This window comes from Coptis chinensis, chromosome 7 (assembly GCF_015680905.1).
Source record: "Coptis chinensis isolate HL-2020 chromosome 7, ASM1568090v1, whole genome shotgun sequence".
In the NCBI taxonomy this organism is placed as follows: domain Eukaryota; kingdom Viridiplantae; phylum Streptophyta; class Magnoliopsida; order Ranunculales; family Ranunculaceae; genus Coptis; species Coptis chinensis.
Genome location: NC_141462.1, coordinates 22316340 through 22334789, shown reverse-complemented (window position 1 = coordinate 22334789; position 18450 = coordinate 22316340). Strand labels below are relative to the sequence as shown.

The 18450-nt window shown below is 38.1% G+C and overlaps 2 protein-coding genes and 1 pseudogene across 3 annotated transcripts; 2 read left to right on the top strand and 1 right to left on the bottom strand.

Moving 5' to 3' along the window:
- Positions 1–1040: 1040 nt before the first annotated feature.
- LOC147486632 (cyclin-dependent kinase F-4 pseudogene) lies at positions 1041–2029 on the top strand (annotated as a pseudogene).
- A 968-nt stretch (positions 2030–2997) lies between these two features.
- On the bottom strand, positions 2998–5321 carry LOC147486631 (pentatricopeptide repeat-containing protein CRR2, chloroplastic-like). 2 transcript variants are annotated; one of them, XM_086573062.1, is made up of 2 exons: positions 4420–4577; positions 2998–4342 (listed from the first exon to the last, which is right to left on the bottom strand). In XM_086573062.1, exons 1-2 carry the CDS (start codon positions 4443–4445, stop codon positions 3310–3312), a joined length of 1059 nt encoding a protein of 352 aa, XP_086429188.1. In that variant the 5' UTR covers positions 4446–4577; the 3' UTR covers positions 2998–3309. The 2 variants fall into 2 exon arrangements, with proteins under 2 accessions (XP_086429188.1, XP_086429186.1); XM_086573060.1 differs by having other exon boundaries at positions 2998–5321.
- A 2670-nt stretch (positions 5322–7991) lies between these two features.
- On the top strand, positions 7992–13226 carry LOC147486630 (protein RETICULATA, chloroplastic-like). The gene is made up of 7 exons (XM_086569713.1): positions 7992–8645; positions 8740–8838; positions 9425–9645; positions 9916–9985; positions 10210–10289; positions 12265–12329; positions 12802–13226. The coding sequence occupies exons 1-7, from the start codon at positions 8175–8177 to the stop codon at positions 12993–12995; spliced, it is 1200 nt and encodes a 399-aa protein (XP_086425839.1). The 5' UTR covers positions 7992–8174; the 3' UTR covers positions 12996–13226.
- Positions 13227–18450: the final 5224 nt, after the last annotated feature.

Sequence of the window (18450 nt, the reverse complement as noted above, 5' to 3'; positions counted from 1 at the left end):
AAACTAGAGAGATTCTGTGCGTGGTTTGGTTTATCACTTTATCTCCACATTCTCGCCCTCTCTCTCTACTTCAAAGGAAAATGGAGAAACAAAAAGAAAAGAAGGTGTGGTAACCTCCACAAAAAATGCTTCCAGATTTGATACATTCATTTTTTCCTCACTACTCATCACAAATTTTAGATAAAAATAATTGTAGAAGAAGGTTCAAATGACACATAAATTTTACAACTTAGTACATTGTAACTTTGTAAGGCCTAACCCAAAGAATGAAATTAAGAACATTGTTTTCCTTAAATTACTTGGTTTTACATGGATTTGAAGCAAAAATAGGCTAAACTAGCTTGCTTGACGAAACTTTTGCCTTGCATATATCCCACAGGGGGATGATTTTATGCATGTCTCATTGAGTGTTATTTGGACTTGAGTGTAAGGCATGACTGATAACACCCATGGGCTTCACCAAAGTGCTGATGACTAATAGTGTTGATCTATTACTGCATTACCTTTGTCTGTAACAAGCTAGGCATCTAAAGGAGTGATAATAATCATTCAAACTAGTCAGCTCGTTACCACTCTTGGTTGAGTGATACGAGCAATTCAAAGAAGCTTGGTTCTATTTTAGGAGCCCTCATGGATGCCAAGTTTTAGGTTCTTTTTGAAAGCCTCATAGAACTTGTTATAGTCTTCTTTGTTCTCAGCAATCTCAAAGAAGAGCTCGAATCTTGTTTTGGATATTTGGCAACATCTTTCCTTATTTTTAGTGATTTGTAGCGTTTTTTTTTTTTTTTTTAGCTTTATCTAACACCGTTACTTCCCTTTGTTTTGGGTGTGAAATATGTGGACAGGTGTCAATTTACTTTTGTAAGGTGTAAAATGTGATCTTTTACACCCGGGTGGAGAAGATCCGGCCTCTATAAATAATTCCATCGTCTAAACTTTCTTTATTTGTTCTCACATCACAAAAAGTTTTCTTTTGATAATCTATCGTCGAAGTTAATTCCATCGTAAAAACTTTCTTTATTTTTCTTCTATATCAAACAATGGGTTGGGATGATGAAGATATGAGTAGTAACCAGAGGGATGAGGAATATTCATTGTCGTATTTTCTTGGTGATAAGATCGGCGAAGGTAGTTTTGGGTGTGTTTATAGAGGTTTTAACAAATATAATGGTGAAGAAGTCGCTATAAAGGAGCTGAAGCTGATGGAAGAGTGTGCTTCTACATGGGAAGAGTTCTTGGACACAAACGAAGTAAAAGCGCTGCAACGATTGAGTCATCCAAATATCATCACACTTGAAGAAATTGCCAAAAGAGATGACAAGTTATACATGGTATTTGAATTGATGGATCGTAGTCTGCATAAACTTATAACCGATAGAGCTACGGTTCTCAAAGAATCAGAAATCAGACTTTATTGCTTTCAGATTCTTAAAGGGCTAGATTACATGCACACATGTGGGTATATCCACCGTGACCTTAAACCCGATAATATACTAGTTTCCAGTTGCGAGCAAATCATCAAGATTGCTGACTTAGGTACTATTCATGAGTGCTTGTATCATGATTCAAAACCTGTGGATTGCCCATACACAGAACATATTGGCACGCGTATGTATCGAGCGCCAGAAGTATTGCTGCAATCCAAGTACGGGTCAGCTGTTGACATGTGGGCAATGGGAGCCATCATGGCCGAACTGTTTCTCCTGACGAACAATTTCAAGAAATATGCAGCATTATTGGGAATCCAGACAAGTATTCTTGGCCTGTGGGTCTTCAACTAGCAGAAGCACTCGACAAAAAGCTTCCTCTATATTCGAGAGTGCCTCTTGGTGAATTAATGCCTTCTGCGAGTGAAGATGCAATTGACCTTATGAACAAGCTTCTTTCATGGGATCCAGATACAAGGCCAACTGCTGCTGAGGCTCTACGGCATCCTTTCTTCAAGTTTTGCAATCAAACTGCAACGCCTTCTTTGGAACTCAGTCTTGCAAAGAATTTTGTGCAATTAAATTTGGAGTTGGCAGTATGATTGGCGTACGAATGACTACAGTTGGCGCCATGGTCTACGAATGGTAGGATTCTGCTGTAGGGGTCTGCCAAAGCCTCAAATTTGTTCAACCAAAAAAAAACGGGTTCTGCAGAAAGGAAGGAGGGAGTTTGAGTTGTATTCATTAAATTCTTATCCAATGTAATTAAGAACTACGTTTGTGCTTGATCTGTAAGTGGGGTAAGGCTTTCTATGTCCCCCTCCATGTACGTAGGCAGCCCAGAAGTGACATGGGTGCAGCCAAAAAAATATATAAAAAAAAAGAAAATCTTTTCATGTATGAATTGTATAGGACGGCATATTTTATAAGTTCCCGTCCTTATATTGAATCAAGTTTGTATCTGGACATGTATTATCTGGACATGTATTATCTGCAAATTCCAATCAAAGTCAACACATTGAATCATTGGAACAGGATGACTGAAAATAATGTAATTGATTATATCTAATAGAGTATTTAAGCCTGTCAGGCGATAGCAATCAGTTGACAGTGTAGTGCTTCGTAAGCTCTAAAAAACAAGAGTAGAGCTATATAATATGGTTTTGTCACCATTTTATTCTGATGTGTCCTGACTTCAGAACCGCATAGTATGAATCATCAAGCATGTAGGAGTGTGAGTTTGCAGACATAACTATAAATATCAACAGTTTTGGGGCATTTAGACTATGATAATGATCGAAGAAGTTCATAGAGACTATATTATTATAGGAAAGCAGGAGATCATACCTAGACTTCTCTGCCAATGACACTTCTTCACTAGCCTCAGAAACATTACACACAACGAGCTAGAACAACTTTGTTATTGAGCCATTCTTAGTACAAGAGGAACTTCCTTAAGGAACAGTTCTAAAGTTCTCCATTCCTAATTGGTAAATTCATTTTACGAGTCAACACAGTAGTTGCTTTTCTCTTGGAAGATGCTATTAATGGCCAAGAAATCACATTTTAGTTTTTGGTTCATCCTTAATTTTATAAAAGAAATTATGGTCATATACCATTATCAGCATGATATAAAGGTCATTTTACAGTTGATACTTGATAGGCTCAGTAAATATTTAGGACTACAGGTATAACAGAATTGAAACAAAAAAAATGGGCACGAGTAGAACCAGATTGCATAGTTTAAACACTGTTCTTCTGTTGATGTCTCATGCAAGTCGAATTCAGCTAGGAAAACTGTACATAATCAAAATACCTCCTTGTTTCAAAAGTTCAAGGGAGGTCCTCAGAGAAGTAACAGGGGCTGACTTTTGATTCTTGATCACCAGTAATCATTACAAGAACAAAACCCATCTCTGAAGTGGTGAATCCGATTCACATCTCGAACAAAAATCTCTCTCTCTGTAAACTTCGAAATGAACTTTGTAACAGAATGGCAATCTTCACACAACCGGAGATTTTTCATAACACGAATGATTTCACCACTACCACTGTTGATGAGCCCAAACGCTACAGCCAACTTCTCGCTGTGGCCCAGAAGAATGCGTTCTTTTTCCACCTGATCAAGATCATAGAGCACAACCTTGGTTTCAGGAATATAACCCTTCTCCTTCATTTCTGAGGATAGGCGAACCAACAAAGCATGCAGCTGCTCCATCTGCGGGTTCATCTCATCGATAGACACAAATGAGTATATCTTCCTCTTCACCTCAATCCAACTGCAACCAGGGACTTTCTCTAGTTTTCTAGCTTCTAAAACTCTTTTCACTTTAGAGACCTCCTCCCACATCCTAGCTGCCACATAGATGTCTGCCAAAAGTACATAATTTCCTGCATTCATGGGCTCGAGTTCAAAGAGACGAGTACTGGCTCTTTCTGCAAGCTCAACATTGCAGTGAATTCTACATGCACCGAGTAGGGAGCCCCAGACATCGGGACCTGGTTCAATCCGCATTCCTTCGACAACCTTGGCTGCTTCTTCCAATCTACCAGCACGACCCAGAAGATCAACAACACATGCATAATGCTCCCTACTAGGAGTAACCTTGTGTTCACGAGTCATAGAGTCAAATATCTGCTTTCCCTCGGTAACAAGTCCAGCATGGCTACAAGCTCCCAATACACTCACAAAAGTAATTATACTGGGTGAGATTTCATTACGAACCATGTCTTTGAAGAACTCAACTGCTTCTAAACCATATCCATGAATCCCATAACCTGTTATCATAGAATTCCAAGACACAGTGTCTCTTTTAACCATCCGATCAAAAATCTGACGCCCAATCTCCAGACTCCCACATTTTGCATACATATTCATAAGACTGTTAACCACAGGAAGAATCGAATCAAATCCCCTGCGCAAAACATAACAATGTATCAGCTTCCCTTGACCCAAAGCAGACAAAGCAGCACAAGCTTGAAGCACACTAACCATGGTAACCGAATTCGGTACAACATCAAGTCCCCCAGACATCATTTCCCAAAAGAGCTCCAATGCTTCAAAGGGTCTCTCATTTTTTGCATAACAAGAAATCATAGCACTCCAAGAAACAATATTTCTGACAGGCATCTCCTTAAACACCGACCCCGCATACGAAACACATCCAAATCTCGCATAAACATCCATCAAAGTAGTCACAATATGAACATATGACTCAAACCCATGTCTCAAAACATGTCCATGAATCTCTTTCCCTTTCCTAATAAGCGAAAGTGACGGCGAAGCCACAACACAAGCTTTAAGTACATAAGTATAAGTAAACCTATCAGACTCAACCACCATTTCATTCATTTTCCTATAAAGAGTAAGCCCCTCTTCCCCATAACCACCCAACGCAAGTCCCCGTAAAATGGCATTCCACACAAAAACAGTCTTATCATTAATTTTATCAAACACATAACGAGCATTATCAATAGAGTCAAATTCAGTATACATATTAATAAGCTTAGTAGCAAGAAACGAATCTTGATCAAAGCCATTATCAATAACATGATGGTGAACTAATACACCGTCCGAAAGACTCGTACAAGAAAGTATCAAGTGTTCATAAGTTTGTTGAGTTGGGTTTGGTTCATTTGAAAGGATTTTAAGTGCTTGTTTTAGATTGTTTCTTTTGCAAAGAAATTGGATTAGTCTGTTATTGTTGTTGTTTTTGTTTGAGTGTTGTTGTGGTTGGGGAGATGTTTTGAGGCAAGAGAATGTTGGGGTTTTGGTGTTTGTGTGTTTTGGCGGGAAAGGGAGAAATGGAAGAAGACCGTTGGAGATTAACATGAGGAGAATTGAGCTTTTAGGTGGTGTCTGTTCGGTTTTTATAGTTTGAGTTGAGATTTTTGGTCCATGGGTAATTTGAATTTAGGCCCAGTCCAGACTGCAAGGTGATAAAACGTTTTCTTTCTTACAAATTTATGGTACTAAACCAATTGTCGAATGGGTAGGTCGGATTGTGTTGGGTCGAATGTCCAAATGCCACACAAAGCTTAATTGACCAAAGTAGGCTGGGAAAGCCTCCAAATACGAATAAGAATATGTATACCACGTATTAGTGTTTGGTCCCGTTCATTTTATGAATTGGGCCACAACTAATGAGTAGGGTATAAACCAGGTAGATTGTGAAACCAGAAAAAAAACGTGTATAGTGGATCTTTGGGTTTAGGTGAGATAAAGTAATACAAAGAGAGAGAAAACATCTTTTTATTATTCATTCAAGTTATACACTCAACAAATTGAGCCTTCTTTTTCACCCACTCATTTTTTTCTCTCACAAATTTCTCCCTTCACCTTTTCAAATTAAAATTAGAGATCATAAACAGGAGAAGCAAAAAAAAAAAAAAACATAAATAGTCTATGGTTCACCGTCTCCATTCCAATCGACCGACCATCACTTTGATTCTTCAATGAAATCATATTGAATTGAAGTTTGGTTTTTCTTTTTGAAGTTATTGATACGGGTGGATTTGTGTGTGTGTGTGTTTTTTTTGGGATTTTTATTCCATTGGGGGAGTTGAAAAAAAAAACAATGAAAAACAACACAAGACAATCTCTCTAAAGAAAAAGAGACCAAACTGTTTCTAGAGTAACTACTTTTTGAGTATCCACTACTTGTTTTCCATACCCTAAACATGGTCGAGTACTACCGAATTAATTTTTTCTTTTTCTGGGCGTGAAGTTGTTTCGAGTTAACAAAGATTTATGAAGCTATTTTATTTATCTATTATAATTTTTTATTATAAAGTGAAAATTTTATTAATAACGAGTTTTGCAATAATTACGACAAACGTGCAACAAGCTGCGGCGCAAGTCTTTTTTGAATAACAAATCTTATTATCCTAAATACAAACTCATTAGAATAAGATATTATTGCGTTATTGTGCATAATTTTTTGCAATCTTCTAAATACTTTATTTAAGTTTTTATTTTTATTTTCCCTCTTTCTATCTTTTTTTTTATAGTGTGATTTGTTGAGGTGAGAAAAAGAGAGAATGAGAAAATGTGGAATAGAGAAATGTTTTGGGCGGAAAAAAGGAAAGTAAATGTTGCAATGGGCGGAGAAATGATTATTGATTTAGGAGCTCATTAAGTGAATTTATAATGATTGTGCTTGTTAAATGTGTAGTGAGAGGGATATAGTAGGTATTCGGCAATAAAAAAAAATGTGGTTCCAAAATTGTTTGTACGGAGCCACTTGGGCCTTGGGGCTTGCATGCCACAAGAAGAATATTACGAAATGATTTATTTATTTATTTTAATTTTAATTATTTTTTTTTTACTGAGCACGAAATTTATTTGACTTGAAGTCACTGCTATTTGAATTTATTTTATTTATGTTATTTTCGATTTATATATAAAAGATAATTTAGATATATTTTTCATGCTGTCAAAATCAAAGGAAAACAATTTAGGGTTTAGAGATGGTTCTATATGGCGTGTATCTTCCTCAGAAAAAACCAAATCATTCCTTTTTAAGATTCTCTATCAACCTATTTTGGATATTGTTATGTCAAGGTTGGAGGAGATTGATAGAAGAAATACTTATGTTTTAAATAGTTCTTAAAACTCCATTTATTATGAAAAATATAGAAAGTAGTTTCTACACTAATTTGAGGGGTTTCCTTCTTTGCTTTCACCCCATTCACAAATGTGGATGGGGATAACTCTACTATTTTTACAAACATTAAGAAAAAAATTAGTGAGAAAAGAGGTCATTCTTTATGGAATGAGGTGAATTCTCAGTTTTTCCAATGAATGTGTAGTATATTGCTTCCGTAGTATATTTGATTAATATGTTGACCAATCTAAAACACCAAATTCTCGTTTTTTTTTTGCGAGTTGTGGTATTGCTAGGTGTTCTCTATTGTTTTATTTCATCATTTTGAGGTTGCATCTCATTTGAAAAAACATCTTAAATTTTTCTTTAGTAGATGTGTGTAAACATGTGTATGTATGTAGAGGTCTATTAGGGTTATATTTGTTTTTTGGAGTTAGTGCAATTGGTGCTTTTGTGAGGTGGGGATCGCAACTCGGAATCACAAACTTGATGGAGTCGGATCGATCGTATTAATCCCATCATTTTGTTAGGGTATGAGCACCCATCAAAGTCAAGGGCTCTTGCAAGATTTTGGAGCTCAATTAACTCGACGATTTAAGAAACAAGATATTGCAAATACTTCATAATGGAGAATCTTCTAATTCAATAGCTGAAAGTCTAAAAACTAGCTTACTTAATGTGGCTGCAACAAAGTTTAAAATAATTAGCCTTATTTTGCTAGGTGGTTAAAAATGATGGGTTTAAAATTCTAAAAAAATGGTGATGAGTTTTTGGTTGCACTAGAAACCATACCAAAGGGCATCTTTAGAAGTTAGAACTAGCTAGAGACCTAGAGTGGTCCTTGAAAAAAGAGAGTACATATTCGCACCCAAAACGCATAATTTCCTGCTGTGGTAAAAAGTCAAAGTGCAAATAAAACCCTATTGAACATAATAAAATCTTACTAGTGACCCACACGTGCAAATAAAAGCAACAGACAGAAAAAAAGCGCCACCCAAATACGACAAGTCTCATAAACGAGTAAGAGAGAAAGAAGTAGAGACACGTCTCCGTTTTCACTACTTTCTCCATTTGTTTGTTCGTAGAAGTTGCCCATTTCGATATATTTCCGTCTCTTAAATTTGTCGAAATATAAAAGAAAATGTCAGTAGCTTGTTCTAACATAAGGGGGTTGTGGAAACTATCTAGTTCAAAGATTGAGGTTAGTGGAATGAAATGTTTAGGTAATAGACAGCTTAGTTTGAGGAAGAAGAGTTTTGAGGTGAGGTGTATGTCGAATTACACGCCACCTGAATCGGTACATAGTGATGTAGTTATTACAGAGTCGGATGTGGAGAAGGGTGTGTCTTTAAACAAGGACTTGACTAGTTTTCAGCCCAGTACTGATAATGTAGGTGGTGGTAGTGATGGGAATGGGAAATTTCCTTCTGGTGGAGGTGGTGATAATGGAGAGGGTGATAAAGAAGAAGAGGAGTTTGGGCCGTTATTGAAGTTTGAGGAGGTGATTAAAGAGACGGAACGACGGGGGGCTACTCTTCCTTCCGACATGTTAGAGGCTGCAAAGTCTGTTGGAATTCGGAAAGTTCTTCTTTTTAGATATTTGGATTTGCAGGTAAATATTGATCAATGTTTTGTCTGTATGAATAGGATTGCCTGTCATTTGATTGTGTAATGTGACCTGATTTTCAATGTATTCTTGATTGTAGGGATCAGTTTGGCCTTTAGGTTTTGCAATGAAGTCTTGTTCTTTGCTTCGCAACCGAATGCTTGCTGATCCGTCTTTCCTCTTTAAAATTGGAGCAGAGGTTTGTTTCTTAATTTGATGTTTAATTATCTATGATTAGCGTTTATGCTTTTTCCAAAACTAACCGTACATGTTTGACCAGTTGTCTGTAACTTGGGATTTTACGTTGTTTCTGTTTACAATCTTTGTTCAGTATGTTAATTATATAGTAAGTGTGACTATGGTTAGTGATGTCTATTATCTTCAATTATCATACTTCATATGAAGGCCACCCATGCATCAGTCCTGAAAACCGGGGGGACCCTATGTTCTAGCCCGTTCATTCTTCATATTCTTTTTTTTCCTAGGCGAGAAAGTAATTGTAGGTGAAATGACCCAAAAGTTGTATAAAAGGAACCTAACTCTCTGAAGAACCCAAGATATGAGTGGGCTATGAACTATGAAATCATGTTAGCTGATCCTAGTGTTTTTATCGAAAATTAATGTTCTAGATATAGCTAGTTGGCGACCTATTGCCACATGTTTGCATGAACAAATGCATCATGCACCTCCACAAGGCTTCAGACATAAGCATGTCTTCTACACGTTTTCTGCCACACAGTTTATTACTTTTGTGCATGTTTTGACGTAATATTGATATGTTGCAGATAGTCATTGATTCTGGTTGTGCAACTTTTGCTGAAGTCAATAAGCGGGGCAAGGATTTTTGGGCCGAGTTTGAGTTATATCTTGCAGATCTTTTGGTTGGGGTGGTTGTTAACGTTGCTTTAGTTGGTCTATTAGCACCCTATGTTCGCATAGGACAGCCATCATTTTCAAAAGGATTCCTTGGTCGCATGCAGCAGTCTTACGGAGCTTTGCCCAGCAGGTCAATTTTTCTTGTCTAAAAGAATCTATCCAGTATTTCTAGTGAATTAACTAGGGACTTTGTTTTCGAACGAATCAACATCTTCAGTGTTTACTTTTTACACTTATTTTCCCACTGCGCATTCCCCGAACCTCTTGAAAAAATGAGAACAAGAAGAATATGTTAAGAATAGAGTATGGAATCTCATGTCATGTTTTCCTTCTTAGTACCATTTGTACTGTCTCATATCCAAAAAGTCTTGCTGAAATCCCAAATGCTTATCTTCTGCAGTGTATTTGAAGCAGAGAGGCCAGGTTGTAGGTTTTCAGCACAGCAACGGCTTGCAGCTTACTTTTATAAGGTGATACATATTCTTTTACATACACCATTGATGATACTTTCTACAGTCTAGAATAGCCAGAACTAATTCGTAGTTCCTAAAACCTGCTTGTTATATCACCTTTTCTAATGCTTAAAAGTAGTTCCTCTGAAAGCCTGTTTGTCTTCTTTTCGTTGGTGAAATGCTACTGGAAATACTTTCTTGCTTAGTTTTCTAATAAGCATTTATTTAAATTCTCGATCCAGGGGATATTGTATGGAGCAGTTGGTTTTGGGTGTGGACTTATAGGCCAGGGCATTGCAAATTTGATTATGACTGCTAAAAGGTACCCTTCTGATTTGATTACCGTTTTTTCACAAAGTTCTTTTTAAATTCTCAACTGAACAAACTGTTGACCTACTTGGCTAATAACTGTATGCAAACTTGAGGTCTAACTACTTGCGGTTGAGAACCTAGTTATATTCATATTGTCGATGTTATAGAGTTGAATTGCTAACAATTTCTAGTTCTGGTATACCACCATTTTTATCAAAACATTGTGTCAATAGTCAAAATTTTGGGTTTGCAGATTCTCCGTGGTTCTGTGAATCTTATCAGTTACCCCAAACTCTAGTCTAATTAACAATATCTAGATTTTGAGTTGCAACCTGTATCTACTTTCTATTATCAACATTTCATCCTAATAGTCTTAAAGGTGACAAAACATTTTTCTTCCTCTTTGTTTTTAAACCAGAGAATTTTTATGTAGGTTTCTTAAGACCATCGTACTTGATAAATAATAGGTTTTCACATGCCAAATGCTAAAAGATATTAGACTCCTAGAATAGAGCACTTTCGTACTCCTTTGGGCCTGTAGCATGATTTTCACTCCAGACTACCTTTATCAATAAAAATTTATTATTAGGAGTAAACTTTTTGTTACTTTTCTATTATGAAGATAAATATTATAGTTGTTGAGGGAGAGTATTGCGAATGTAGGATAGGAGTATTAGTGTGTGAGTGTAACTGTGTAAGTGTCATTGTTAGCATTAGTTTTTCTAGTCCCATATTGGAGAACTAGGAATAATGTTACTTGTTCTCTCCTTAAGTAGGAGATTGAACCTATGCTATTATTTTAATTTTTAACTTTGCCATTATAAATATATTGTGGGTGTTAATTGTTGTGTTGGGGAAAAACAACATTTAAAAATTTATAGGGTCTTGATGGAATTAGAGACTTTATCTATAAGAGAAAAGGGGTATTTACTTGGTTCTGTTTTTCTCATTAGACAACTGGAGGATAACTCTCCTTCAGACTCTTTATAATATTTTGATTTTTCTAGTTTGCATTTTGAGGTGGAGTTTCAGGGCATGCATGTACAATATTGACGATTTTTGTGATAAGTAAACAAAAGGGCATTATTGATGTCGGCCAAGCATTGCAGTGACATACAGAGTTTTCTTTTACAAAATTTGTGTTTGGTTGGGGTTTCCTGTTTATCTAGGGATGGGCAATAGGTGTGGTTTGCTTCTTTGTTTTTATTCTTTTCCATGTTGGGCATTTCACCCTTCGATATACCGTTTCTTTGTCAATAAATCTTCCCACTGAGCATAATGGGGCATTGCAATTGCATTGTTCATTGGAAAAAGCACGAAACAGAGAAAGATAAAAGAGAAAGAAGAATCAGAATGCGCAAATGAGCAGTTCATTGTACTCAATCCTGGCTTTGCTAATTCTAATTTATGATTTTGCATTTGTGAAAATATATGTACATCACTTGTAAAGTATGCCCCCACCATCACCACCACCACCACCACCACACACAGACACCAGCTTATGAAACAGATATTGGTGAAATTTGATGTTATGTTGTCATGGCCTACATGGCTAATTTGACGTCGTTTTAAGTAAGAATGTTTGGCATCAAATAAATTGCTTTTTATGCATATTATATAACATAGACCTAAGTTACATTTCGTATTTGACAAGTGTCTCACATGGCGAAGTATAAAAAATTGAGGTATATCGCATACAATATGTGTCCGACACGGACGAGTGGATACGTATCCAACACGGATTATTTTTGAAATATGGTGTGTCCACATAACATAGTTATATATTGATTACAAAGATCACTTAGCTTCATGGTTTATAACGTCTTACAATTGATTCTTCTATTGGAAAATCTATATGGCATTTTTTTTTTCGTTTTTCGAATAAATTAAGCTGCTGTTGATTAAAATTGTCATCAAGTCCAAACATTAATTTATATGTTGCTCTTTAAAGCAGAACATTTACCTTTTTTTTCCCTTATGTTCAGGAGCATAAAGACATCTGAAGAAGATATACCTGTTCCGCCTCTAGTGAAAAGTGCAGCTCTCTGGGGTATGTCTGATTGTACATTTCTCATTTAAATTTTCGTCTATCTTTCAGCAGCTCAACGTATCCAGCTATCACTGTGCATATTTAACATCATGTGTGGAATGTCCATTTTTATGATCATTACCCTTTTTTTTTAATACCTAGTCTTGCTTGTTGCTTCTTTGTGGGTATATTAAGTCGTTCTGTAGCTCTGGTTCTATGTCATCCTTTTCTGTGTGACTGTGTTTAGGAATATGATACTACTACGTGCCTTAGTTCTTAGCAGATCCAAAGCATCCAATATGTATCATCCTCATTGAGAAACAAATCATTGTGCTGAAGGTTGTGAACTTGTGAAGATTGTTGGTTTTGGATTCAAAACTGAAAATAAGAAGACGAAAGAAAAGAAATTCGCATATCACTAAGTTAATCCCATTCTCGAGTCCCACTCAATGGTTGTTCTTTCCCTCACCCTCTCTTTGCTCTCAATATTCAGGTGTTTTTCTGGCGGTTTCTTCCAACACTCGATATCAAGTTATCAATGGACTGGAGCGCCTGGTTGAAGCATCACCATTAGCGAAACAGGTTCCTCTTGTTGCACTAGCATTCACGTTTGGTGTCCGATTTTCGAACAACATTTATGGAGGCATGCAGTTTGTAGATTGGGCCAGGTTGAGTGGTTGTCAGTAACAGTATGGAGTCATATGCCTGTCGAAGAAGTTGACTTCAAATTAAACTGGGATATAATTTAGGATTTTCATTTTAGTTTCAAATCTTTGCCTTAATTGTACTTAATTTTATTGAAAACTCCCTACTGTTATATTGCATCACAGGCGTGGATCATGATAAACTGAAACTTTCTGATGTAACTGTTAAAAATCTGCAGAGAATGAGTATTTGTTTTGTTCTGCTGTAGCTAAACCCAGACTGATGCTTAGGCGATTTGGGCTCTTTTTCAAAATCTCATATACTCATGAGCCTTGTGTCGTTGAATATGTTGAAAGAGTGAAATACCAGTCTACGTCTGTAGAATTCTGTTAACTAGGTTACTAGCTAGGCCTTAATTAGTTCCAACTTCCATGTGTGCAAGTTGAGATATCACCTCTCTATGGCCTCTGTCTATCCAGTATAACCATATGTGAAGAAAAGATGTGTCCTTTCCTGCCTGCCAGCCAGCCTGCCACTTTCATCTTTTCATCCCTATACAAATGGGTCAAATAGCTGAGTTCCATACCTCAAACGCAGAGGTGTCTTTGAGAGAAAAGTTAAAAGCTTTGATCTCCACAAACACAAAATTAAAATGCTATAAATTATCTGAGTTGGTTTTAGTTGGAGATTCATTATTAAGAGCCAGCCGAAGACTCATGGTAATCACTAATTAGTCATTAACATCATTGCTACTGACGTACTAAGGATATTCGAATACAAAGGATGGAAATGGTATGGGTCATGAAGATATTCTTAGCTATGGTTACTGCGACGCCTTTTCTGGTTGTTTTCTATCTTCTTCTATTGCACCCTTTGGTTACTGCGAATCCTTTTCTGATTGTTTTCTATCTTCTTCTATTGCGCCCTTTTAGGCTCCGGCATCTTTTGTGACGATCTCCCTAGCTCTGTGATTACGTCTCCAATAAGAAGGATACTACTTGCGTACAGCGTACTTACTAGCCAGGCCCTTGGTTTAGCTCTTCACAGATAACAGCTTGTTCGCCCACGTACTCAGAGCTATTCTTGGTTTAAAACCGTAATTGTTAGGTCTACTTCACTTACGGCAGTTAAGCGTGCTGCCTTATCACAGTGAAGATCTTTTTCCTATCAAGATTACACGGAGTGTCTACTCCTGATATGGTCAATATGGAATAGAAGAACATTCAAATGAAAAAGTTTACATATCTATTGATTTCATACATCGACTGCTAAACATAGAACTTGCATTTATTGCCACCGAGTTCAAATTCAAACCGGTGATATGGACAACAAAGACTGCTCAAGTATACAAACTATAGCATATATAAGGCCATGCAGAAGAACTAAGTGTGAAGGTCGGATGTTGGTGGAGGCTTCTTATATGGTGGTTGCTGTTTCGGTGGATGTGGCTTAGGAGTCTGTGGTGGTTTGTATACTGGTGGAGAAGACCTGTGGTATGGAGTAGGTGGTTTCTTGACTGGGGGTGACGTGGATCCTTGAACTTCATAAGAATCGTCAGAAGAAGGTGGCCTACCATATCGTGGTGGTGAAGACCCTTGAGATGGGGGCGGGTGTCCCTGTTGTGGCGGTGAGTATCCTTGAGGCGGCGGTGGATGTCCTTGCTGCGGCGGTGAGTATCCTATTGATGGCGGTGGATGACCTTGCTGTGGTGGTGAGTACCCTTGCGGGGGTGGGTGTCCTTGTTTTGGTGGTGAGAACCCTTTAGATGGAGGTGGGTGTCCTTGTTTTGGCGGTGTGTATCCTTTAGATGGTGGTGGGTGTCCTTGTTTTGGTGGTGAGTATCCTTTAGATGGGGGTGGGTATCCTTGTTTTGGTGGTGGGTATCCTTTAGATGGTGGTGGGTGTCCTTGTTTTGGTGGCGAGTACCCTTGTGGTGGTGGATACCCTACTTGTGGAGGTCCATACTGTGGTGGAGACTTCGCAATAGGTGGTGGGTGTCCTTGTTTTGGTGGCGAGTACCCTTGTGGTGGTGGATACCCTATAGGTGGTGGATACTGTGGTGGAGACTTCGCAATAGGTGGTGGGTATCCTTTAGATGGTGGTGGGTGTCCTTGTTTTGGTGGAGACTTACCTTGTGGTGGTGGATACCCTACTTGTGGAGATCCATGGTGGGTGGAGACTTGTTTTGGTGGTGGATACCTTCTCAATAGGTGGTGGGTATCCTTTAGATGGTGGTGGGTGTCCTTGTTTTGGTGGAGATCCCTTGTGGTGGTGGATACCCTACTTGTGGAGGTCCATACTGTGGTGGAGACTTCGCAATAGGTGGTGGGTATCCTTTAGATGGTGGTGGGTGTCCTTGTTTTGGTGGCGAGTACCCTTGTGGTGGTGGATACCCTACTTGTGGAGGTCCATACTGTGGTGGAGACTTCGCAATAGGTGGTGGGTATCCTTTAGATGGTGGTGGGTGTCCTTGTTTTGGTGGCGAGTACCCTTGTGGTGGTGGATACCCTACTTGTGGAGGTCCATACTGTGGTGGAGACTTCGCAATAGGTGGTGGATACTGTGGTGGAGACTTCGCAGTAGGTGGTGGGTATCCTTTAGATGGTGGTGGGTGTCCTTGTTTTGGTGGCGAGTACCCTTGTGGTGGTGGATACCCTACTTGTGGAGGTCCATACTGTGGTGGAGACTTCGCAATAGGTGGTGGATACTGCGGTGGAGACTTCTCAATAGGTGGTGGATACTGTTGTTGAGGTGGTTGTTTACCGTAAGTGGGTGGATTGAAATGGTGGAAATAATGCTCAACATCATCTCCATCCAAACTAGTTACAGTTTCCGCATTGCTGGTTCCTACTGTTACCAGGAGCAACACCAGCAAAGTAATTAGAACAGCACTGAAACAAGCTTTCCTCATTTCACTTCAATAGAACAAAGCTCTACTGCAAGTGATCGATAAAATTAGGGAATATATATAGAGACATGGTCCTTGTCCATTACCAGTTATTACAGGTAAGGAAGCACTAAGCAACATGAATTCATGCAAATGCAAACATCCAGAAATCCATACTCAGCTTCCACGTCTAGTTTTAGTCTGAGAAGTGTCAGTTTCAATTTTCAAGCACTAACATCAGTAACGTGCACAAAGTCTTCATTTATAATTCATGTACTCCTTCCGAAATAGATTCGATCATGCTGACCTGAATCTTTTGACTTTCAGGAATAGACAATATGGGTGATTGTCGTCATTAGGCTCTTTGAATTTGATAGACAATATACCCTGAACAAGATCTCGTCTAGTATTAGATTAGAAGACATTTAGTTAAGTTAATATTTCTCGGCTTCATCTGTATTGTCTTACCAAAAAGGCCAAATCAGGTCACCGGGAAATTTTAGCTTTCTCACTGGCATGATTGAAAATTTTGTGCAAAATCGATGAAACAGCCAATTAAAACTAACACCACAATTGAGTCCTAGAAAAACTAACAAACAGGGATCCGTTTGTTTAGTTTCTACCTGATCGATTGAGGGAATTGAGTTTGCAATTGTAATTTTTTGCGGATAATATATCTTATCAGAACATTTTGACCATGTGATGCAGTTCAGCAGCTTCTGATGAGACTTGGTCACACGCACACCCATAGTTGGATCCAGGCATCCAGGCTCAAATTATAGGCAAATGCAGAGTTTATTTTCTGCATCAAAACACCAGTTTTAAGTCTTACCATGCTCAAAACTAACTCACCAATAGAAGCATATATAGAACGCGTACTGTATATAGAATTATCATGAATATATTACGTATAGGTTTCATTTATGTGAAGTTTGTCAGGAGCATGAACACACACACAAAATTATCAAAAATGAACACAAAAGTAAATAAACATATAGCAAAATCTCTGGTCAAAGATCGAAAGTTTTAAACAACAGACGCATCCATTATCATTAGTGGAAAAGAAAATGTAGTCAAGGTCGAAAATTGGAGCATACCGAAACATGCTTATAACTTTCACATTTGTATTGGATATGGTGCCAAATTATACAACTACCAACCTTCTACGAAGTCCAGGCAAAAGTTGTGTTTTATGATCGTGTCATAAGATGGTGTAACCCTGCTAGACCAAACGAAAAACTCATACAAACTTTCCTACCAAAATTGTATAAGAACAATTTTAATATGAAGAGTGACAGACATTCAAATAACATTCAAACTGTAGATAACAATATAAGAGAAACTCGTAATTCACTGATGCAAGAATACTTCGAGAGGGATTACTGAAATAATGCGGGAACATAGAACAGTAATTTCAAGCCTGTAAACAGATCCAATCATGATAAAATTCGAAAAAGAAAAAAGTGTCAGTTCCATAATACGATCAAGAAAATAAAACCAACAAACTTAGTTTTATTCAAAGCCTAGATCGTTCTCCCATCAATGTTCTCCTTGAGGTGGTACAAACTTTCCATTGTGCGCTCCAGTCTCATGAAACTCATTACCTAAAAGAGTGGGTACACGGTGTATCAAAAATTAAACGAACCCCATTGTAAACAACTCTGGAGAGACTATAGCATCAAAGATCATCACAGAATCAAAATACAAACAGGTCAAAGTGACGCAATTCCCTACGAGTCACGACGAATTTGGGGATTGTTGTCACTTATGTACCACCAAGTAATCCAAATGGGTAACCATCCTAGCTTCATATAGTTACCGGAGTTTTCTGGAATGAAATAAGACTTGCTACTCATGCCGAAAACTCCCCAATCGTCAAAATTATTGTGTTTTGGTGAGGAAGCGCTCCACTCGTACTGGCGAAAACCATGCACATGATCATTAACAAAATAGACGCGGTTTCCTATATCAGCACCGAGCTCCTTGGCCGAAAAAGAACTTGAACCATCTGTCGCAACAAACAGGATACGATCCCCTAGGCTCGCCATCATCACCCATATCATCTGATGAGCATTCAGCTTAAACACCTCAAAACCACCAGGTAACAAATATTCACCAGTAGTGGGGACTTGACAAACCAGTAAAACTCACCACAGGACTCCACCAAATCATGCCACACATGGGCCCGAGTAGCTCTTTCTGAAGGCATTGCTACTTGATGGCCACGGAGACATCTGTTGCGAAACATTTCCCAAGTGATGCCCACTTCTTTCATTAGTGAAATCATAGCTTCTGCATCACTGGTGAAAATACTGAAATCAGATTTCACAAAATAGAAACGACCATTGCAGAAGGCAGCATCAACAAAGGCGTAGTCTTGATCGAGTAAAACCTCAAACAAATTATTAAGACCAGGAGCCCAACAAGCAAATCTTCTACGGCATCTACCAAGGAGTAAAATCACACAGTTGGCGTCATCGGGGGATGCTGAGAATACCATTTTGTAATACTTATCAGACACCGCTGGTAGACAGAGCTTCTTGGTTCTTGAAAAAGGATTCCAAAAGGAAAACACTATTTTGCTGTTGCATCTCCGTTCAGCGGTGATGA

Bases quoted from the DNA above. Each gene is read 5' to 3' on its own strand.
- LOC147486631 (XM_086573060.1), bottom strand. From the start codon at position 5,259: ATGTTAATCTCCAACGGTCTTCTTCCATTTCTCCCTTTCCCGCCAAAA.
- LOC147486630 (XM_086569713.1), top strand. From the start codon at position 8,175: ATGTCAGTAGCTTGTTCTAACATAAGGGGGTTGTGGAAACTATCTAGT. The intron at 9,646-9,915 runs GTCAATTTTTCT...TATCTTCTGCAG, and splicing joins TACGGAGCTTTGCCCAGCAG to TGTATTTGAAGCAGAGAGGC. The intron at 9,986-10,209 runs GTGATACATATT...TTCTCGATCCAG, and splicing joins TTGCAGCTTACTTTTATAAG to GGGATATTGTATGGAGCAGT.